The following is a 24,975-nucleotide window of genomic DNA, read 5'->3' as shown; positions in this document are numbered from 1 at the left end:
CAGTATGGCACACAAATTGCCAAAAATTGCAGATCGTGCGTGCACAATTTTGTGTTGCGGTCTGGGCAATCAAGGCATGTCGGAACCATGCGGGGGGGGGGGGGGCATTAAACACAGCCTCTGTAACCAGGCAGCCTGTGATGTGCAAATGCTTTGATATATAGTGAAGTAGTGTAGCACTTGCACAATAGCGATGTGCTCTCAAAATTTTGCGGTCATATTACAAGGTGGGGCCCAAAGAGCAGGGCCGGTCTTGCCATGTGCAACTCATCCTGAATCTGTCCCTTAGTTTCATATACTGCTGTTATAAGGAATTGATTAATCCTACAATACAAGTTGGCATATAAAGCAGTAATATTAGCCACATTTATGGAGATGTTTCAGGAGCTTATCAGAATGGAAGATAGTTGATATCTCATATATATTTAGCCAGATCTGTCACTCACTGTGTGTAAAACGCTTGGCAGAGTTACACAGTGAACTCCGCCCTCCTTCCAGCGTTATACACAGAGCCCAGCAATACACAGATCTGGCCTGCCCTTTAAAGTACAGCACACCTGGACAATATACCCACCATCAGCAGAGTCACCCACCGCCACTCACATATACCTCTGCGTGCTGCGGCCAGTGCTGGATTTACCCGCCTGATCCCCCCGCCCCCTCTTCCCATGCTGCCGCACTCTGGAGTGTCGGACCCAGAAGTGTGTGTGCTGCGGTCGGTGCTGGCTGTGTTACTTACAACGGGGAGCGGGACACACCGAGGACGAGCTGAGCCGGTGGGGCCAGTACACATGGAGTGGGGCTGTGCCTGCTGCATGGTGGTATAATGCTAACAGTGGTGGAGGTGCAGGATCAGGGTTTACATGAAGGACGGTGGTTGTCTGGGATTCAGGCGGCACCAGGAACACCTGGGGGTGGGTGTTGTCCTACTGATAGTGCTGCCGGTAATAGGAGGGTAGGTAGGCTGTTTGCTCATGTGGAAACTATCAATACCAATACACACCCGCACCTCTCAAATCCGCAGTAACACTGCACCCCCCGACACTCCTGCAACCGCACCTACTGCGCATGCAGTATACCCACACACACGGATCACCTGCACCCTACCCTCACACACCAGCAGTACCCCCACAACTGACCCTCACCCGCCCACAACACCACCGCACCCACACCAACAACTTGACCGCCTGCACCCGCCCCTCTCCCAGCCAAAGCACCCCCACAAGTTCAACTCCAACACATGCAGCACACCTGCACCCTCCCACACCCACAGCACCACCGGACACCATCTCCCACCTGCGCCAACCCCGCACCAACCACTCCCCCACCCACATTTGCATTTTTCTAATCTGAACAGCAAAGAAATGCTCACTCACCACTATGTAAATGTAAATGCTTTGAAATCCCAATGCTGCCACATGGATGTTTTCTTAAGTCGTATGTTTTTATTTTTTACTTTTTCCTATAATTTAGCTTCAAATTATGCTAACAAAAAGTGTCTTTATTCTTGGAAATTATGATATTTGCTACTTATAGATCAGTGGATTCAAAATTTCTATGCAAAAATGGGCCTAAAAACTATAACATAATTGGTTACGTAGTAGGTATTGGGTAAAAAAAAACAATACAATACAGATATCACTATGCATTAGCAAAAATACACCTAAACCAAACATCCAATTTCTACTTGTAATTAGCAACCAGTGCATTAATTAGGGATTAACAAGAGGTGCTTCCACACAGAGAGCAGAGATCGGTGGGCCTCTGCCCCATGTTCCTTGCATCTGGCAAGCGGGGTGTCTGAAACAGCAACCTGCAGTCAGTGCCACCAGAGCTTCCCTAGGACACCTACAGTGTGTACACCGCAGCCTTTACAGCCTCTGGAGCATTCTGAGGATTATCCAGGGATTGTTGTAATTACCAGCGATCATAGCCCCTCATCATGTGCTCAAGTTGTGTGTTTGGACATCATCACACAGGACATCAGCAGCCCGCTCCATCTTCTTCCTAGCACTTGTAAATAAAAGTCAGTTGAGAGTGACTTTTATTTGCGAAGGCAGGAGAAGTCATTAGATGTTCAGCAACCACCGAAGGATTTCTCCTGCTAGCAGAGGCATGCTAGGGGATGTGTTCTCGTTACACATCCCCTCACACGGTACCAAGGGGATTGGGTGGCAAAGGGGAGGGTGGTGGATATTTGGCTGGGCGGTGGGCAGGTGCTCCATAAACTTAGATGTACATAGCTTACAGAGCCAGCCTGAATTAGGGCCTAAGTGAGCACATGATGTGACACATTTTCCTGTTAAGATGGTATCTCCGTTAGTAAAATAAATAGTATTTTTCACTTTTAAGGTTTAGTTTAACATTCATTTACATATTACCTCACTCCACTCACTGGTAATCCAAACAGGGCACAAATGGTCGCTACAGATTTGGGTTACAATTTTATGCTCCTCCTTGCATTCACTGTCAGCCAAACGATGCCCAAAGTTGCTCATACAATATGCTTCTCTTTTCTGAACTCCACTCCCACAGCTCTGAGAACACTGCAATTTACATAAAACAATCATTATTCATGTGTCATCTTCCATTATTGTTGTGGTTCTTCATGCAATGCATACGCATGAGCTATGTCCCGCTAAACTGTGGGCTAAGGTCTGTGAATCTTATTGATTATTATCTTTTATCTGCACTTTTGCAGATGCCTGCAATTACACAGCTGTTGTCCATTAGTGTGTTAGGTGACACACATTACTGAGTAGGAAGCGCGGCTCTAATTGTGCACAGAGTATCTACCTATTTTTGTTTTTGTTTACAATTACATAACTGTCGTCCAGACAAAAATAAAACCCACCCTTTGCAAATCTGCAAGAGCATTGTGAATGGATCATTATTATCTGCAAAGCCATATGCAATTTGCTCACCAATGAATGATTTTTCATTCTGTGCCAATGTGAGAAGCTCTGACCCTTCCACAGCTCTGCTACAAAAACTGGCTGCTCGAGATCAGAGCTGATGTCACAGACTCTCCATGAAAACATCTGGGCATGCCTGCATTTTTATTGCGAAGGGATCGCCATAATTTGGATATCAAATTTATCCATAGTTTGGAATATTTGCATGCCATACTGATATATCTTGGGAATGGGACTAATCATAGAACACTGTAACACCCCTATTGTGTTCTAGAGAATTGAATGGTGTGGGTTGCTAACTGGGTACTTGTTTCCTAGCACGGCCACACCGATCAGAATCGCGCTCATCGGGGGTAAAATCGGGGCCATCGCGGCCGCTAAAAAAATCGGGTGCGATGGCCAGACGCGATGCCCCCGATTTCCCCATAGAGAACAATGTTAAATGCCTCAATTTACCCGCGATGACCACGATTTCCCATTTACTATTGTTCCTATGCTGATTTGGGTAAATTGATCCATTTAACATTGTTTCCTATGGGAAATCGTGGTCATCGCGGGTAAATTGAGGCATTTAACATTGTTCCCTATGGGGAAATTGGGGGCATCGCGTCTGGACCATTTAAGCATTTTTAGCTGCACACGACGCGACCGACCCGATTTTTCACTGTTTTCAATGCATTTCAATGGAAAAATCGGGGGCATCGCGTCGGTCGCGTCGCAGGCCACTCAAATTACCCCCGATGGCCAAGATATGTGGCCGTGCTAGGAAACAAGTACCGCTAACTGTTCTCAATTCGTTATGGGTGCTTCTCTTGGAGTTTGTACGCCCACAGCGGAGAGGCTAGTGGTTCCCCGAAACTTATTACAGTAATGACACAGTAGATACAATTATATATAATTGTATGTATAAATGATGTATAATTATGTATACAATTATGTAAATGATGTATCATTATATATATTTACTAAGCTGAAACTATTTGATTAATAGATAACTTTAAATCTATACAGTTACCAACAGCATATTAGACACTATAATGAAAAAAACATATATTTTAAGAAAACTACTATATACACCTATGGAATCTGTTTTGTTTTTGATAGCTTACAATGCTGAACAGTGGGAAACCAGCACAGCTACAATAATGTAACATAATAATATTATTATATAGACATCTGAGGAAAGCTGCAGCTCTGCAAATAGTTATACAACTATAGTTCATCAATTATACACAATACTAAACAGTCTTCCCCTGTAGTCCAACCTGGCCAGGTGTTATTTGTTGGTGCACTTACACTATGCCACTGCTTTCCTCTGGGATTTAAGAATGCTGTGTCAAAGTAGTAAAATAGATAGCAGCACTGCACATGTCCTGTCAACAGGTGTAGTGGGGTGTGATATAATCCCTGTGCCCCACTGTGTCTCCTCCATCTCTGTATGGGGTGTCAGGATCCTTTTCTCTCCTCTTATAGTAAGGCACCTGTGCTGTAAAGGCAGCGCTACAGATTTCAGAGCCACATTCCCTCTCTCTGTGGGACCTATCTATTACCTATGCCACCTATCAGCCACCTGGAAGGAGCTTGTCACTGCCACTCCTCTGCTGTAGCCATGGCTCCTGGTCTGCCCTCCTTCACTGTAATGCTGTACGAAGAGGCTGGCTTTTGTATATCTGTGCCTCCTGGGTCTGCATAGAAGATTATGGGGCTGGTTTGGTGCCTCTCAAAATGGCCACCACAGTTCTCAAGGTGCCCATACACGTTACAATTATTGTATACAATATTGCATCTCATCGAATCTCGGTTTTGCGATGAGATCTTGTACAAAACGTATGTGCAGCACATACTTTTTGTACTAGATCTCATCTCATTGCAAAACCAAGATTCGATGAGATGTAATATTGTATACAATAATTGTAACGTGTATGGGCACCTTCAGTCCTCACCAACTGTCACTATCAGACAATGGTCACGTGACATACTCCTGGCCTTTTGGGCAGCTGCAGAGGCTCCTAGGAATGTCCTGCCTGTGAAATCACATACATTGGCGTACGCTGCAGTCAGGCGTAATACCTTACAAAACAGGGTATTACAATTCATTGTTTTGCAAATACACCTTATACACACACAGCCTGAAGATAATTGTATACAACATATTTAATAATGTTTTGCATGAAACAAAGTTTGTGGACTTTAAACCATTCAAAAAGCAAAAGTGTCACTATCTCAGTTGCGTGTAAAAAATTGTTATTATTTTGGAATAATCTGTATTTGCCCATTTTAATATGGAAGACTCAACATTTATATATTTGTCAACTTGTATATTTAGGTAAGTAATGTACACATACTATTTCTGAATACTTATACCCATTTACCACAAACATCACTTCCACATTTAGAGCTAGACTGCATGAAAATACCAGGTACAAATTCTGAACAGCACAGAAATCACAGCTAAAGTCACAGGTTATAAAAGATTTCTAAGAATAATTAAGCAGATTATGTAATGAAATGTGTGGAAGAAGTATACATGTTGTACACATACTGTAAGATATTTCCTTAATATTAGCAACATATGTAGTATAAAGCTATAAGTTACAGTATATAACTTTACATAATTTTGTTATAAACGAAACCGATTTTATTATTAGGAGGTTTTGTCATCGGCAGATTTATATTTTTGTCAGTAAGACTATTCATTATGCATGTCTTCAAACCTTTGTGTATGGTAAACCATAGACAAAGTAAAACCCTATTAAACATATGCAAACATACCTGTGTCCATTCAGAATAACGCCAGGTAGCAGAAAGACAATCTCCATGGCAAAGTTCCCGGCTTGGAGGTTTGGGGTGACTGTTACAAAACTTATCTTCCACCGGAGTAGTCGAGCCTCTTGTAGAGGAATATTTGATACAACGTACATCTAGAGACCGATGTCCAGGTCCACATTGGGCTGAACATTCACTTTTACCAATAACATACCACCTGCAACATAAGCCAATAGACAGAGCTAAATCATTCGTTACCAGGGACATGCTCATCACTATGTAGAATTAGTGATTTTATATTATACTTTTCAGAATGTAATTTCAGAGTGATCAGATTAAAATGAGTCACCTTGGAAACACAGGAAAAATAATATAACTATAAATATACAGTAAATTGATGTTACTATTGTATTTATCAGTATTATAAATAAGCAGCTAACTATCCAAAGGTAAAACAAAAATGTATTTTGAGGTGTTATTTACATAGACATAATAAATGATCTAAGTAAGAATTGTCTATGAAGAAATTTGAACAAGGTGAAATACTATGAAAGTTTAAATCACCTAATTTATTGTATATTATCTTTTAGAATTTATTCTAAAACCAGAACTTTAACAAGGTACAAAGTCATAAGTTAATCACTGTAAGTCCCACAGCCTTTTCAAAGGTTACAATCTGTAGGATGCACAGCGTAATGCACGGTCTGTAACCTTTGTCTACCCTCTGTTCCCATTCACTTATCTGACTTGCCATAATACATTGAAAGCCTGAAACAAACCTCTGGATCCCTTATGGACACTGGACCACATGATCCTTTTAGGACATCTGAGACTATACAGCTGACTTTCCACCACTACCAAAGGATCCAACTTTGTGTGTGATTTATCTAAAAATTACCCTATCAAACAGATTTTGATGTGATACCTATTATACAGCTGGACAATTGCCCTCGAGATTTCTAGAAGAATATACCACTAACTGTACTATGGGTCATTGGAGCTTTTATGATTATGAACTTCTATTTAAGAACTACCAGTAGGGGGCAGATGGACATGTGACACACATGAAATTGCTTAGTTATTTATATTTTCTGTATATATTCATCTATGTATTAAATAGCTATGTTTTTAACCCATTCCAACTTTATTTAAGCGAACATTTAAAGTTTAAACGTTTAAAGTACTAGTTTATGTGATACAGGCATGGGAAGCCAGAGCATGTACTGTAATCTGTAGTTTATTACACACACTAATCAGACAGTTCAATGGTATAAAAACCCAGATCAGACAATGAGTGATGCACCTTTGAAAAAGTTGTTAGATGACAACTAAACGCGTCAGATAATACTGGCACTTTTTAGTTATTTAGAGGAATTTGGATGAACTACCCGCATTGGACCAGGTCCTTAACTGCCACACAATGGGCCTTATTCAGATCTGAGCTCAGTACAAATTTGTTCGGAAAATGGGCAAAACAATGTGCACTGCAGGTGGGGCAGATGTAACGTGCAGAGAGAGTTAGATTTGTGTGAGTTATTTTGTTTCTGTGCAGGGTAAATACTGGCTGCATTATTTTTACACTGCAATTTAGATTTCAGTTTCAGCACACCCCACCCAAATTTAACTCTCTTTGCACAGGTTACATCTGCTCCAGCTGCAGTGCACATGGTTTGCCCATTTTCCAAACAAATTTGTACTGAGTTCAGATCTGAATAAGGCCCAATGTTTGATCCAGCCATCATATATATTGCAACACAGAGATTTGGGATAAAACCAACTGCAAAATCTTGGATTGCTGATCCGCAAGATCGTGAGGTTGTCTTCCTAGCATTGGAACTTAACATCCTCCAGTGGTACTCGTATTCAGTCGGGTATAAGCTTTCACTGCACTGAACCAAGTAAAAGGAGGGGTTCATACAATGTACACTGCTGGCTGTCCCAGTATAATAATGCATACCTGATACCTCTAGGAAAAAATTACCATAGCCACCATTTCCATTGAGAACTGACTAATGGAAAATTAAAATCACAGCTTGGCAAGTGAGATATCTACTGTAGAATGGCTATTGACTCCCACTGGAAGCAACTAGAACCTTCTCCCTTTGTGATGATCAGTCAGTCTTATACATGGAAAACAGAACATATTAACTACACAACACTCCGGACCTGTTTTCTAAGGTCAGACACAATGGCTCTTACAGGAGGGCACTAACTGCCTGCCTTGTATAAACTAGGGATGTTCACCGGCCACTTTTCGGGTTTTGGGTTTTGGGTTTTGGGTTCTGATTACCTTGAGGTTTTGGGTTCTAATGGGTTTTGGCAAAACACCTCCTAAGTGTTTTGTGTTTGGATTTATTTGGGTTTTGGGTTCTGATTTTTTTGTTAAAAAAAGCCTAAAAACAGCTAAAATGGCAGAATTTGGTGGTTTTTTTGCTCCTACGCTATATTGACCTCAATAACATTCATTTACACTCATTTCCAGTGTATTCTGAACACCTCACACCTCACAATATTGTTTTTATTGCCAAAGTTTGCACTGAGGTAGCTGGATAACTATGCTAAGCCACACAAGTGTGCGGCACAAACACGTGGCTCATGTAAGAGTGGCACTGCAGCGGCAGACATGATGGCAGTTTAAAAAAATAGGCCCATAAAAGATACCTATCTGGCTTGATCATGCACTGTTTACCATGTGCAGCCAAGGAGCGGTGGGCATTTTGTGCAGCACAGAGTTTGTCTGCAAGTGTGTAACTGTTTCGATCACTTTAACATCCAACAAGACCCCTATCTGGCTTGATTGTGATTATGATTATTTATAATTAATTTCATCTGATTTTTAATTTGGTGATTAGTAATATTATTCATTTATTATTTATTATTACCATTCGTCTCGTCAATCATTGCCTAATGGGTGGAGGGGAGGGGGCTAATCAATGACTAGGTGGCAGCTGGAAGAGTTCTATCTGGCTGCGACTTCTGTAACTCTATTGATCGCTAGGGTGGATTCAGGTGATCTGGCTCGCTAGGCGGGTGTTCCCTTTGCTCACTGCTTCACATGCGTCCCTCGTGAAGCTGTGCGCTCTGTCGAGGAGGATGTCCTTTGCCGGTAGAGAAGTACTGATCTTCTCTCAAGGTGTTACGACTCGTAGCTGCACTCCCCTGCTACAACCTCAAAACAAGCACCAAGACCCCTATCTGGCTTGATTGTGCACTGTTTACACAGTGCAGCCGAGGAGCAGTGGGCGATTGGTGCAGCAATCAATTACTCTCATTAGTGGAATGCAATCAGTTGTATGCATTTAAAAGACAAGTCCCTCATACGAATGACTCTCAGCAGTGGGCACCAGACCAGACAGGTAGATGAAGCAGTACTAGACACCACACGGTAGATAAGTCAGTACTAGGCACAAGACCGGTAGATAAGGCAGTACTAGGAAGTACTAGGCACCAGACGGTAGATACGGTAGTACTAGGCAGTGGGCACTAGACCAGACAGGTAGATGAGGCAGTATTAGTTGTGTGTGTATCTGTTTTGGTCAGTTTAATATTTAACAAGACCCCTATCTGGATTGATTGTGATTATGATTGATTGATCATTAATTAATTTTTTGATGTGATTGATTCATGGTCGAAACCCCGTTTAACAACCTGGTTGATCCTGACCCTGATGTGCAGTTTGTCTCTGTGCTGAAAGATCCCAATCTCAAATGGCAGACTGAACAACCTGTGGATAGCCATATTTCAAAAAATGTGAATGGGCTTGTGTGGCAGCCCACTACAGGATACCCCCTGTGCCCCTGGAGTGCCCCCAAAGAAGTTTAATTGCAGCCAATGCTGCTCAGAGGAAAACTGCAGGGATGTGAGGGGTTAAACAGCCCCAGCTCAGTCCACGTGCAGGGAGCCTGACACCCCCGATTGGCTGCCCAGGGATTGTGGCAGTCCACCCCTGGTGTACTCTTGTGCCCCCAAAGAGATTTTAATTGCAGCCAATGCTGCTCAGAGGAAAACCTCCTTTGCTTGTGGAAGCTGCAGGTCTGTGAGGGGTTAACAGACTCAGCTAGTGTCCTAGTGTCCCAGCTCCCCTGCACATGAGACAGGAAGCTGGGAGGTCAGAGGTGATCCCAGCAGCAGTGTGTGAGAGAGAGAGAAAGTGTGCAGAGGGGTGAAGAGCTTGTATCCTGAGCCAGGAAGCATGCAGACAGAGATGCTGTGCAGAGAGAAGCACACATCTGAGACCAGGCACTGGGAGCAAGGACCCAGCAGTTAATGACAGCCAGCACTGCTGACCAGAAGAAGGGGTGAGCAGCATGTGAAGGGAGATAGAGCCCAGTAGGAGTGACTGCAGAGACCTACAGCACGGAACTAGGCAGAGAGGGACATTGCCGCCCATCTGGGAGTCACCCAGAGGACCACACAGCACCCAAGACAGGCAGTGGCCAGCCAGGAGTCGTGACCAGCAGGAGCTGGCAACTGCAGCTGATTGTTCAGGTACTGGGGTGTTGGATACCCCCACTAACAGGACTGCCTGTTTGCCTCTGATACAGGAGATTGCCCTAAGGGATGGGAATCTGCCTGCCCCTCTTAGAGAGGATTTTTGATCACTTTTGTTATACATAAAAGTAGTGTGCACACTAAGTTATGGCCTAATCACCTTGTGAGGATTTCCTTCGCGGGACCGTTATTCAAATTCAGGAACTGTGTTGTTTTGCACCAGGGACTACCGCGCAGTGTATATAGGGTGCATAGCGCCACTTGGCGGACATGTTGTGACGTAATATTATTCTGTCATATTGTTATTGTTGTGATGTAATTTTTTGCGTAATCGTTCTCTCTTTAATCTGGTCATTGATTAGTTATAGCTTTAATTACTGAATGATATAAAGTGACTGTTTTGCATAAGTACGTGAGTGTATTGCAGCAACCCATTTACATATCTCCTTTAAATAAATATTTGTTGCTGCTAGCCGTAGTAGCCTTGTCTTTTGTGGGTTCTCCTTGGGTTGTGCCATTCCCTGCCACAGGTTCTCCGGAAGAAGCCGTGAGGAATCCAGAAGCTGCCGCCGTAATCAGCTCCAGATTCAGGTACTATTTTGCACCACACTGTTACAGGGGCACTGGCACAGGAGCGCAAAAGGAGAGGTCAGAGGTGAAATGAAACTGTGCCGGAGGAGGGTTTGCAGCAGCGTGAGAGAGGATGACACGTGCTTAGAGAGAGAAGACAGGCTGGGCACCCTAAAGATCCACAGAGAGGAGAGCAGCAGAGTGCGCAGCCTGGAAGCGTGCAGAAGTGAGACCCGCTAGAGAGGAGAGAGCCGGGCAGCGTTTCCGTGCAGGAGACCCGGCGGTGATGGACAGCAGCGCACACAGAGAGAGCCAGCAGCCAGCATCATGAGGGAGGCAAGAGGGAAGCCGTGAGGAATCCAGAAGCTGCCGCCGTAATCAGCTCCAGATTCAGGTACTATTTTGCACCACACCGTTACAGGGGCACTGGCACAGGAGCGCAAAAGGAGAGGTCAGAGGTGAAATGAAACTGTGCCGGAGGAGGGTTTGCAGCAGCGTGAGAGAGGATGACACGTGCTTAGAGAGAGAAGACAGGCTGGGCACCCTAAAGATCCACAGAGAGGAGAGCAGCAGAGTGCGCAGCCTGGAAGCGTGCAGAAGTGAGACCCGCTAGAGAGGAGAGAGCCGGGCAGCGTTTCCGTGCAGGAGACCCGGCGGTGATGGACAGCAGCGCACACAGAGAGAGCCAGCAGCCAGCATCATGAGGGAGGCAAGAGGGAAGCCGTGAGGAATCCAGAAGCTGCCGCCGTAATCAGCTCCAGATTCAGGTACTATTTTGCACCACACCGTTACAGGGGCACTGGCACAGGAGCGCAAAAGGAGAGGTCAGAGGTGAAATGAAACTGTGCCGGAGGAGGGTTTGCAGCAGCGTGAGAGAGGATGACACGTGCTTAGAGAGAGAAGACAGGCTGGGCACCCTAAAGATCCACAGAGAGGAGAGCAGCAGAGTGCGCAGCCTGGAAGCGTGCAGAAGTGAGACCCGCTAGAGAGGAGAGAGCCGGGCAGCGTTTCCGTGCAGGAGACCCGGCGGTGATGGACAGCAGCGCACACAGAGAGAGCCAGCAGCCAGCATCATGAGGGAGGCAAGAGGGAAGCCGTGAGGAATCCAGAAGCTGCCGCCGTAATCAGCTCCAGATTCAGGTACTATTTTGCACCACACAGTTACAGGGGCACTGGCACAGGAGCGCAAAAGGAGAGGTCAGAGGTGAAATGAAACTGTGCCGGAGGAGACACCAGGGACACCAGGGAGACACCAGGGAGACGCTACCGGCCGGAGCCGGCAAAAGCAGCAGAGTACAAGGGTGCCCTACCCCCACTCAGCCTGTACCCTTCCTGCCCCAGCCCTGACTCCCCCAAGTCAGGGAGATCACATTCTCACCCATAAAGATGGTGACACAATTTTAAAAGAGGACAGAGAACAATCTCATGCACATGAGACCACTGTGCTTGATACAAGACAGACCAGAGTCCACCTAAAGGTGTCGGCTAGTACAGCATCCCTAAAAGTCTCAAGGCTCCAAAAAAAATTAGGCAGTGAGCCCCTGACCAGACAGGTACAGCAGTATTAGGCAGTGAGCCCCAGATCAGACAGGTAGATACGGCAGTATTAGGCAGTGAGCCCCAGACCAGACGGTAGATATGGCAGTACTAGGCACCAGACAGGTAGATAAGACAGTAGTACTAGGCACAAGACAGGTAGATACGTCAGCAATACTAGTATTGTGCACCAGCAGAATTTATAATAATTAATTTTCTTATTAGGTACTGTTCGGCCGTGGCACTCAGTGGCAGACGTCAGTGCACAAGCAGCATGGAATTCTTTTTTACAGTCCCACACAGCACAAGTATTATTTTTATTTTTATCAAATTAGATATAGCAGCTGTGTGGTTGGAGGAATATGGCCGACGTGTCGCTGGATGAACTGATCAGGAAACGGGGAATGTCCGTGGGCACCGGGATGTACCGCAGGGTCAGTAACAGGGGAGGTATAGGAAACGTGAGATCCAGACTCCAACCATCTGTGAACAATCGTCCACTTGCCACCAGTTTTCAGAGAACATTTGATGCTCGTCAGAAAATTGGTGTGACTGATGCACGCCAAAAACTAGGGATAAAAGATGCCCGTGAAAAGTTGGTGGCCAAAGATGCTCGCTTCCGCATAAGGGGTAAAGTGCAGGACGCCCGTGAAATGCTGAATTCGAATAAGCAACAGATCATGGCAGGAGACAAGCCTATCAAAGTGATGGACGCTCGTGAAAAGATTACTTTAAGAGGAGTGCTCCAACAGTGGTCGAAACCCCGTTTAACAACCTGGCTGATCCTGACCCTGATGTGCAGTTTGTCTCTGTGCTGAAAGATCCATATTTAAAAAAATGTGTGGCAGCCCACTACAGGATACCCCCTGTGCCCCTGTGCCCCAAAGAAGTTTAATTGCAGCCGCCCCCAAAGAAGTTTAAATGCAGCCTCCCCCAAAAAAGTTTAGCCGCCCAAAAAGATGTGTAACTAATTGTACCCAACTGGTCATCAAAAATAAATCAATCTTTATTGTGAAAACAAGGTATCAAGTGGCAAAGAAAAGGAAGCCAGTGATGAGAATTTTGTGAGCTGTGAAAGTATTATCAAGGAAACATAACTTTACTTAAGTTTTGAGGAAAGGCTTTATCGGACCATTTCATGAATAAAGAACAGTTGATGAAGAAATTAAAGAAGTATTCATCGTTCTTGTCATTAAATAAAAAGGAGAGAGATGCGAAGGTCAAATCATTACAAAGGTTATCTGATGAGGAAAAAGCAGTTCTCTCTAAAAGGCTATGCACATATGACAAATACTACAAAATGTTTGCAAATCAATTAAAAATTGAAAAGGGGGGCCAGAAGGTTTGTACAGCTTTATCTCCTAAAAAATTTCCAACAACTTGTTCCGAAGCAACTGTGTCTGTTAGTAGGTCAGCCTGTACAACTAACGGCAAAGAAAGTGACTATCTTCAAAACAAAAGGATTTTTGCCGCTTCAGAAACTGATCATGCTCAAGGTGAAGGCAGTCAGTGTACACCTCAGAATGCTAACCAAATACACAAAGTCCATGCAAAGATAAAGGATATTGTAAAAGAAAATTGCACTGACAAGTCTTCAACTTACAAAAACCAAGCTATGTATAAAACTGCAGTAACTGGAAAACTAAAAAAAACTTTAGCCGCCCACAAAGAACTTTAATTGCAGCCGCCCAGGCTTGATTCTGATTATGATTGATTGATTATGATAGATTGATTGATTATGATTGATTGATTATGATTGATTGATTATTAATTATGATGTGCCTGATCCTGACCCTGATGTGCATTAAAAATGACTCTCAGCAGTGGGCACCAGACCAGACAGGTAAAAAAAGGTTAGCCGCCCAAAAAAAGAAGTGTAATTGAGCCTTCCTGCCCCAGCCCTGAGTCCCCCAGGTCAGGGAGATCACATTCTCACCCATGAAGGTGCAGCAATGAGGTGGAATGCAAACAGCTATATGCATTTGAAAGACAATACCCTCATTAAAAATGACTGTCAGCAGTGGGCACCAGACCAGACAGGTAAAAAAAAGTGTAGCCGGCCAAAAATAAGTGTAATTGAGCCTTCCGGCAACAGTCCTGACTCCTCCAGGTCAAGGAGATCACATTCTCACCCATGAAGGTGCAGCAATGAGGTGGAATGCAAACAGCTATATGCATTTGAAAGACAATACCCTCATTAAAAATGACTGTCAGCAGTGGGCACCAGACCAGACAGGTAAAAAAAAGTGTAGCCGGCCAAAAATAAGTGTAATTGAGCCTTCCGGCAACAGTCCTGACTCCTCCAGGTCAAGGAGATCACATTCTCACCCATGAAGGTGCAGCAATGAGGTGGAATGCAAACAGCTATATGCATTTGAAAGACAATACCCTCATTAAAAATGACTCTCAGCAGTGGGCACCAGACCAGACAGGTAAAAAAAGGTTAGCCGCCCAAAAAAAGAAGTGTAATTGAGCCTTCCTGCCCCAGCCCTGAGTCCCCCAGGTCAGGGAGATCACATTCTCACCCATGAAGGTGCAGCAATCAAGTGGAATGCAAACAGTTGTATGCATTGAAAAGACAAGTCCCACATATGAATGACTCTCAGCAGTAGGAATAATGAATGGTGATGCAAGATGGAATTGTCCTTGGGCCCTCCCACCCACCCTTATGTTGCGAAAATAGGACATGCACACTTTAACAAACCAAACATTTCAGCGACAGGGCCTACAAAACTGTGGCTGAAATGATTGGTTTGTTTGGGCCCCCACAAAAAAATAAAACAATTCATAATATCTCCCTGTATAAACTGGCTCTACAGTAACAAGATGTCATCGTCACTCATCATCATCATCATCATCCTCCTCCTCCTTCTCCTCTGATTCCTCGCCCCCTTCAGTGTGTACTTCCTCATTCTCAGAGATTATCAATTCGTCCCCACTGGACTCCACAATCACAGGTCCCGTTATAATCTCTGGAGGCAATTCCTGCTCTTCATTGAATAAGTGATAATTCATTTTTATAAACATCATTTTCTCAACATTTTTCGGGAGCAACCTCCTTCGCCGCTCACTGACCAGGTTCCCCGCTGCACTGAATACTCTTTCGGAGTACACACTGGAGGGGGGACAACTCAGGTAAAATAGAGCCAGTTTGTACAGGGGTTTCCAAACTGCCTTTTTTTCCTGCCAGTACAGGTAAGGACTGTCTGACATGTCTACTTGGATGCTGTCACCAAAGTAATCATCCACCATTTTTTCAATGTTGACAGCATCCAATGCACCGACAGTAGACATGTCAGCAATCGTTGGCAGGTCCTTGAGTCCAGACCAGATGTCCAAACTCCCTCCTGCCTGCCCTGCATCCCCGCCAGCGGGTTGTGTGGGAAATCGCAGCTGTTTCCTCACAGGCACAGGTGGGGGAGAAAATGAAGGAGGAGCTGGGGCCATGTCACGGTCCCCTTCAGATGACAATCTCCTGACCAGCAGGTCTTTGCACCTTTGTAGACTTGTGTCCGCCGGAAACAGAGACACAACATACGCTTTAAACCGAGGATCGAGCACTGTGGCCAAAATGTATTCCTCTGACTTTAACAGACTGACCACCCTCGTATCCTGGCAAAGCGTATGGAGGGCTTCATCCACAATAGCGACATGCTTTGCGGAATCGCTCCGCTTTAGCTCCTCCTTCACTTTCTCCAGCTGCTTTTGTAACAGCCTGATCAGGGGAATCACCTGACTAATGCAGGCAGTGTCGGAACTGACTTCACGTGTGGCTACTTCAAACGGCTGTAGAACCTTGCACAACACGGAAATCAGCCTCCACTGCGCTTGAGTCAGGTGCAGCCCCGCTCCTCTGCCTATGTCGTAGGTGGCTGTGTAGGCTTGAATGGCCTTTTGCTGCTCCTCCATCCTCTGCAGCATATAGAGGGTGGAGTTCCAGCGCGTCACCACCTCTTGTTTCAGCTGATGGCAGGGCAGGTTGCGGAGTTTTTGCTCCCGCTCCAGCCTTCGGCAGGCTGTGGCAGAATGCCGAAAGTGTCCGCAAATTTTGCGTGCCACCGCAAGCATCTCCTGCACACTCCTGTCATTTTTTATGAAATGCTGCACCACCAAATTTATTGTGTGGGCAAAACATGGCACGTGCTGGAAATTGCCCATGTTTAATGCCCGCACAATGTTACTGGCGTTGTCCGACACCACAAATCCCCAGGAGAGTCTAAGGGGGGTAAGCCACAGGGAGATGATTTCCCTCAGTTTCTCTAAGAGGTTGTCGGCGTTGTGCCTCTTCTTGAAACCGGTGATACACAGCGTAGCCTGCCTAAGAAGGAGCTGACATGCAGGAGATGCTGCTGCTGCGGAAGGCGATGCATCTACCCAGTGGGCTGTCACAGTCATATAGTCCTTAGTTTGCCCTGATCCACTTGTCCACATGTCTGTAGTTAAGTGTACAGTGGGTACAGCCGCATTTTTCAGGGCACTGAGGACACTTTTTCTGACCTCCCTGTACATCGCGGGTATCGCCTGCCTAGTGAAGTGGAATCTAGACGGGATTTGGTACCGGGGACACAATACCTGCATCAACCGTTTAAATCCCACTCCATTGATGGCGGACACCGGACGTACGTCTAACACCAACATAGCTGTCAAGGCCGCAGTTATCCGCTTTGCCATAGGATGACTGCTGTCGTATTTCATCCTCATGGAAAATGACTGTTGGACGGTCAATTGCTTAGTGAAAGACGTAGCGGTCTTACGACTTCCCCTCTGGGATGATGACTGACTTCCCCTCTGACTTCCAGGAGCAGCAGCAGCGGCAGTAGTAGTAGTAGTAGGCGTAGTGCTGCAGGATCCTCCGGAGGAATCTATGGAGTCATTCATGCAGGTGAGATGGACTGCAGGACTCCCCCCTATCCGGATCGAGGAGGAATTTGTCGAGGAGGGAGTTGGTGGTGTGCTTTTCAGGCATTTGGCTCCAAAAGGAGGACCAAGTGATTTAGGTGTCGCTGGACTGCTAGCCGCACTTTCTGGACTAAACACTGAACCATGACGCTTCTTTAGGTGACGTTGAAGGGAGGTTGTCCCTAGGTGGGCAAGATCCTTACCCCTGCTTATTGGAGTTTTACATAAGCTACAAATGGCAATACTTTTGTTGTCCGGATGCGGATAAAAAAAATTCCAGACCGCAGAGGTGGATTTATTGGTCCTTTGTCCAGGCATGACGATGGGCTTTTTCATCCCATGGACAACAACTTTTTCCACCACAGGTGCCTCATTCCCCCCTGGTGCGTCATTTAAGCAAACCAAGTCTCCATCCTCCTCGACAACTTCCTCCTCAGTGACAGCTACATCAATATCCTCCTCCTGGTGTACAACATCATCTTCACTAATAAAATCTGGAACTAGACTGTGGGTCATCCTTCCAGCATATGCAGAGGGCATACTGCAAATGGTGGAAGGAGCCACCTCTTCACGTACAGTGATAGGAAGGTCCGGCATCACAACCACCGCCACCCTCGGACTCTCTGTGGGGATTTGGGATATGTCTTTAGAAGGATGAGTTATTTCCAGATTTATTTTCTGAATTTTTTTCTGTTTCTTTTTCAGAAATTTTGTCAGACTTTTTTGAGTCGGTGTCAGCCTAACTCTCTTTGATTTCCTATTGGGCGGGGAGAGAGGAGGAGGAGGACTTTCCTCGTCATCTGAAGCTGCACCACTAGTCATGAAGTTAGGCCATGGCCTTAGACGTTCCTTGCCACTCCGTGTCGTAAATGGCATATTGCCAAGTTTAAGTTTCTCTTCCAACGATTTACATTTCATAGTTTTATTCCTTTTTCTGGAAGTTTGGTTTCAATTGTACATGCCCTCTGCCTTCACACTGGGCATCGGCCGTGGCAGACGACGTTGTTGGCATTTCATCGCCTATGTCATGACTAGTGGCAGCAGCTTCAGAACTATGAGGAAGTGCATCTTCATCTTTCCTTTGTTTGTTAACCTCCATATTTTGGATCTCCATTATTATTGTGGAGTTATGTCACAGAACAGCGCCACTGGTGTGCAATTATATATGTCAGTGAGTATGCACCAGCAGGCAGTTATACAGATACAGCAGTATTAGGCAGTGAGCCACACACCAGACAGGTACGTCAGTATTAGGCAGAGAGCCCCAGACCAGACAGGTAGATAATGATATACGGCAGTATTTAGGCAGTGAGCCCCAGACCACAAAGGTAGAGATATACGGCAGTATTTAATTATTTATTAGGCAGGCAGTATTTAATTATTTATTAGCCGGTGAGCCCCAGACCAGACGGTACATACGGCAGTATAGCCAGTGAGCCCCAGACCACAAAGGTAGAGATATACGGCAGTATTTAATTATTTATTAGCCAGTGAGCCCCAGACCAGACGGTACATACGGCAGTATAGCCAGTCAGCCCCAGACCACAAAGGTAGAGATATATGGCAGTATTTAATTATTTATTAGGCAGGCAGTATTTAATTATTTTTTAGCCGGTGAGCCCCAGACCAGACGGTACATACGGCAGTATAGCCAGTGAGCCCCAGACCACAAAGGTAGAGATATATGGCAGTATTTAATTATTTATTAGCCAGTGAGCCCCAGACCAGACGGTACATACGGCAGTATAGCCAGTGAGCCCCAGACCACAAAGGTAGAGATATACGGCAGTATTTAATTATTTATTAGGCAGGCAGTATTTAATTATTTATTAGCCGGTGAGCCACAGTCCAGACGGTACATACGGCAGTATAGCCAGTGAGCCCCAGACCACAAAGGTAGAGATATACGGTAGTATTTAATTATTTATTAGCCAGTGAGCCCCAGACCAGACGGTACATACGGCAGTATAGCCAGTGAGCCCCAGACCACAAAGGTAGAGATATACGGCAGTATTTAATTATTTATTAGCCAGTGAGCCCCAGACCAGACGGTACATACGGCAGTATAGGCAGTGAGCCCCAGACCACAAAGGTAGAGATATACGGCAGTATTTAATTATTTATTAGGCAGGCAGTATTTAATTATTTATTAACCAGTGAGCCCCAGACCAGACGGTACATACGGCAGTATAGCCAGTGACCCCCAGACCACAAAGGTAGAGATATACGGCAGTATTTAATTATTTATTAGGCAGGCAGTATTTAATTATTTATTAGCCAGTGAGCCCCAGACCAGACGGTACATACGGCAGTATAGCCAGTGAGCCCCAGACCACAAAGGTAGAGATATACGGCAGTATTTAATTATTTATTAGCCAGTGAGCCCCAGACCAGACGGTACATACGGCAGTATAGGCAGTGAGCCCCAGACCACAAAGGTAGAGATATACGGCAGTATTTAATTATTTATTAGGCAGGCAGTATTTAATTATTTATTAACCAGTGAGCCCCAGACCAGACGGTACATACGGCAGTATAGCCAGTGACCCCCAGACCACAAAGGTAGAGATATACGGCAGTATTTAATTATTTATTAGGCAGGCAGTATTTAATTATTTATTAGCCAGTGAGCCCCAGACCAGACGGTACATACGGCAGTATAGCCAGTGAGCCCCAGACCACAAAGGTAGAGATATACGGCAGTATTTAATTATTTATTAGCCAGTGAGCCCCAGACCAGACGGTACATACGGCAGTATAGGCAGTGAGCCCCAGACCACAAAGGTAGAGATATACGGCAGTATTTAATTATTTATTAGGCAGGCAGTATTTAATTATTTATTAGCCAGTGAGCCCCAGACCACAGACCGCCAGACTGGCAGATTCAGTGCAGGCAGCAGTGCAGCACCAGTGGACTATATATATATTTATATTTAATATAATTAATTAATAATTATATATATAATAAATGGCACAGCACAGCACCAGAGGTATGCCCCAGCACAGAGGAGACAGTACTACAGGCAGGTACACAGTTAGACTGTTCTCCTAAGCAGAGGAGAACATAGTACACAGCAGCACTGAGGGAGACAGCCCTAGCAAATAAAATAATTAATTACAGCACAGTTCACCAGAGGTAGACCGCACAGAGGAGACAGTAGTACTACAAGTACACAGTTAGACTGTTGTCCTAAGCTGAGAACAGAGTACACAGCAGCACTGAGGGAGACAGCCCCAGCAAATAAAATAATCAATTACAGGCAGCACAGCACACCAGAGGTAGACCGCACAGAGGAGACAGTAGTACTACAAGTACACAGTTAGACTACTACACAGCAGCACTGAGAGACAGCACCAGCGATTGCAAAAGCTCAAGGACAAGCTCAAGTTTAAGCCCCAGCAGCAGCACCAACACACCCTCTCCCAACCCACTACTTAACTGGAGTGAAGATGGCGGGGGCGCGGCAGCTGCTTATAAAGCCTCGCGAAATCCGACGCCGGGAGATGACGTTCTAATCACGCGGACGGACCGAGTCAGGCGGGAATCTCCGAGCGCTGCTCGGAATCGGGCTCGGAATGATGACGTCCGTGGGGGCTCGGATCTCTGATATCCGAGCCCGCACATCTCTAGTATAAACTGCCTATTCCCTTATTCTATTTCAACCCCTCCAGTAGCCTTAAGTCTCTATGCTTGTAAGTTACTTCTAGATAGCTGTAATTGATGCATGTATCTGAATTACCCCTGGCCACCTTCCCCTTCTTTTTCCTCTGGATTTTTCCACAGTAATTCATCATAGAATCCTAAAATATCTGTAAATGTGCTATCTGTTGCAAGATTGTTTGTGTTGGTTGCATGTGTCTGTAAAATAAGATATACTGTAAATCTGAAGATCACTTGGTTCTGGATATCTAAAAGAGATTGTGTACCTACCCTTTACATGTCATGCTTTTAATTAAACTATGCCACACAACAATGTTTTTGGGGGAAATGTTATAGATAAATCTAAAAATCCTAAAAATAGATGTCAATAGCACACTTAGCAAAGGAATTGTGTGTACATTGTCAGTCTCTAACTGCTTAGATGCAATGATATTTGTTCAAGTAATGAGATGTCAGAAATGGAGTAATCATAAATGATGCTTTATTTCTAATTGAGTGCCAATTAGGTCCACTTCCGTCATCATTGCAGCACTCAATAGGAATAAAGCATCATTTATGATTACATAATTTCTGACATCTCATGGTAGGACAACCCCAGAATCAGCAGCACTTTTCCATTCCCACTGTACCCTATTCATCCCCAACTCCCCTCCGCTACCCCCTTTCACTTTCCCAGTCTATCCCTCAATTCCTTTCCCATTCCTAGGTGAAGCGCAGTACAAACCCCAGCAACGAAATCTAAAATCATGCCAAAAACACATGTGCATACAGGTGACATGGGTGGCACAGTTGATCCCATTGCTTTTCCTAAAAAAAGGTATCAGAGAAGAGAATACAATGAGTGTCAATAAATATTCTGCTTTGCATTAGTATAAACAGTTGTCCTCAATAACCAAGATATTGCCTGCGCAACCAGTGGTGGAACTCCCGGAGGCAATAGAGTCATCTGCCGCCAGGTGCCAGCCTTACAAGGGGCACTGACTCTATTGTCCCCCTGTGTTATGATTATTTGTAGAGGTGCTATCTGGCAGTACCCTTACAGTATGCAGCCGCCCCCCCCCCCCTTGAGCAAGTGACAGCGCACCAACAGGAGCCGGGAGTCGACCTGGAGACTCCGAAGCCAGTGCGGGACAGTGCCACTCCGGGACGGATACAGAGGGGGACAAAGGGGAGGATCAGAAGAAACATATAACTCCACCCCTGAGCGCAACATATGAGCTCCCAGCGACCTGGCTCAGCCCCGCGTGGTGTCAACGGCCGGGAGTCAGCCTGGCCAGCCTCCCATCACCAGCAGCCATTGAAGGGGAGAATCATACCCAGAAGTGCCACCGACCACAGGGATGCCCCAGTCTGCCGAGGACGCTCTAAACACTCCTGCTCAGCCAGTCCGCAGCAATGCAAACAGCAGAGTCCCGGGGAGCTGCAGCGTAGCAAGCCAAGGACATGGGGAAGGTACCTGTCACCCTCTCATCCCTCCCGTCACCTCACACCCAGACCCTGCTTTGTGTGCACGGCCTGCATCTGGGCTGTAGCAGCACAAGGCTGGTACCCACCACTCTCATTTCTCTGCCTGACCCCCTCCTCTATCTCTCTCTCTCTCTGCCTGACGCCTGACACCTCTCTCTCTCTCCCTCTCTCTCTTTGCCTGACACCCCCTCTCTCTCGCTGCCTGACACCACTCTCTCTCTGCCTGACCCCCCCTCTCTCTGCTTGACCCCCCTCTCTCTCTGCCTGACCCCCCCATCTCTCTCTCTCTCTCTGCCTGACACCCCTCGCTCTCTGCCTGACACATCTCTCTCTGCACAAAAAGGAGAAGGAAAGACTAAGCTTGTCGTTCTTGTGGTGCACCATAAAGAAGTTTTTTATATAAAATATAACTTTTATTTAATTTATTCACTTAAAAAGCAACATATAAAACCAAAGACATACATATTAGACAAATGACACAAAAGGATTTTTTTTTAAAATTGAGGAAAAGATTCCTCACGTAGTGAGACCCCAATGTCGAATTATCCTATGGTTTTTGTTTAGATTGTCACAGAAGTGCGTTTTACTGTGTGGGGAGTATATAGTAGACCTAGGCAAACCAGTGAACTCTACCCATGTGATAGTGTTATATCTGAGTAACCTGTTGATTACAGTTTTGGGTTCTAATCCTCTGATATCTTAGGTACTCCAACACTAGTAGTAAAAGGTTGATTATAATGGGGAGATATGGTAATCTGATAGGTCTGGGTCTGCCGGATATAGAAGCAGTATTATATGTGTGCTAGATGGTAATATATAATGGTAACTGTCTGGAGGGTAATCAGCTGGTGTGGTAAAAATATCACTTTCTCGAATCACAAGTGCCACCCAGCTAACCTTCCCACAGTTATAAGTAAATCCAGGAGATCCAAATTATAGCATAATCATGATGCACATAAGATAAATTAGCATCCAAGGAGTTAAATGCTTGCGGTCTCTCAGTATAAATGCACACTTTTAAACTGCAATTTCCTAGACAATACTAAAATACTAGCCCTAATCACCCCCGACAGATCCAGATTACAGCGTACCCTTGATGCTGACAAATGTCCTGGCACCAGCGGGGTAACGCCTTCGCTCTGATGGCGGGTGTAACTGTCCCTGATCTGCAGACCTGGTAGGTGAATATTTCACCAATTCCTGTCTGGACGTAGATAAGGTGGGGGGAGGGGGAGGCACGGTTAGCAATGAACCCACGTGCCTTCACCGCCCACTGGACAGTGCCGAAGGGTTGCGCACACTGTTGTGACAAAAAGTAATCAATAAGCAATCATAAAGGAGGACAATGGGGTACAATCACTAGGTGGGCATTTAATTTATCAAAATAACTTGATATAAGGGAATAAATTTAATCTGGCATTATAAACAACATCTGTAGAATTAAGAAATTATTCTGCATGTATATATACCTTAACTGACAAACTGCGTTACACGGTTCAGTTATGGACTCTGGGCGAGACAAATGTTCACATCTTTGATCCGAGACAACAACTCTGTCACTTCTTCTTACACAGGCCACTTTTGTTTTCCGAACACCTATAGATAAAAAAAAATCTTGCTTTTAAAGGACAATTACTTTAAGATATAGGATAACCAATATGACAAGGGATCCTTTAACATTCACAAACAATTAGAATATTTAAAGTTTCTATATCTCTTAACTCCCTTGCCACAAGTCCCCCAACACTTACATAGTAATAGCATAGGCTCAGCAACAAAGATATCCACGCAGTACAGATAGAGCCATCCTCATCTAGCCCTTAAATAGGATTAAGTGAGCCAGAGCTGTCCAATTTAGTCCTCTGATAATCCCCTACTGTATTGTTATATGTATTGTATTGCAGCTGAGAATAATAGATGATAATAAACCTTGGTGAGCCATGGCTCTCCTGAGACGGCTAGTCGAAGATGGCTCCATCTGTATGCCATGCGCAACCTTTATCAGCGATTAGTAAGTCTATAGCATACACCCAGTGCTATAACAATCTCTTCAAATAGATTCAGCACATTCAGTGAGTATTCGTGGGAATAAAAAAAACCTACCCTGGGATGATGGGGCTTAATTTAAATGTGTCATTGATCGCTCTGAACCAAGAACAATAGGTGCTCAGAGATTTTATTTGCAGATCATCACATCTTGGAGGATGTCACCCAAGTACCTGCTGATTGTTGAGATGTTTCATATCTTAGAAACTGCACTTAGAGTTCAAATTGAGTTGCCCCTTACTAGACTGCTAGACTTACTACAAGCTGTGAGGAGAAAAAGGTTGCTGCACTAGTGTCTCTCCCTACCAATGACCGGGCAGAGCTGCTTTTTTTTGGGCACTGATTTAATATTATTTTTCATATGCTCTGCTATTATGAACATAGAATTTCACATCATAAACCATAACAAATATGACATTCTCTTAGGGCAGTATTCAATGACAATTTTGACGATGTGCAGCGAATCCTGTTTAAGATTCGCTGCACATTCGCCGCTGCCCGCCGCGTTCCGGAGCCTCGCCGGCTCCAGTATTCAACGAGTCAGGGGCTCACTGCCCCTGACCGGCGAATTTTAACTCCTGCGGCGATGCCGCAGGGAGCCTGAGGACGACGGCAGGCAGGGAG

The 24,975-nt window shown here is 45.1% G+C and overlaps 1 protein-coding gene across 2 annotated transcripts in view; it reads right to left on the bottom strand.

Moving 5' to 3' along the window:
- Positions 1 to 24,975, bottom strand: part of ADAMTS20 (ADAM metallopeptidase with thrombospondin type 1 motif 20) — a 243,701-nt gene that overhangs the window by 74,904 nt on the left and 143,822 nt on the right. For both annotated transcript variants that reach the window (XM_083182669.1, XM_083182670.1), the window contains 3 exons: positions 23,775 to 23,901; positions 5,688 to 5,898; positions 2,382 to 2,546 (listed from right to left, as the gene is read on the bottom strand). In XM_083182669.1, coding sequence (XP_083038795.1) covers positions 2,382 to 2,546; positions 5,688 to 5,898; positions 23,775 to 23,901 — 503 coding nt within the window. The remainder of the gene's footprint in view (positions 1 to 2,381; positions 2,547 to 5,687; positions 5,899 to 23,774; positions 23,902 to 24,975) is intronic.

This window comes from Crinia signifera, chromosome 4 (genome assembly GCF_055691185.1).
Source record: "Crinia signifera chromosome 4, ASM5569118v1, whole genome shotgun sequence".
In the NCBI taxonomy this organism is placed as follows: domain Eukaryota; kingdom Metazoa; phylum Chordata; class Amphibia; order Anura; family Myobatrachidae; genus Crinia; species Crinia signifera.
The sequence above is the reverse complement of the archived record's forward strand: the minus strand, read 5'-3'. Positions and strand labels throughout refer to the sequence as shown.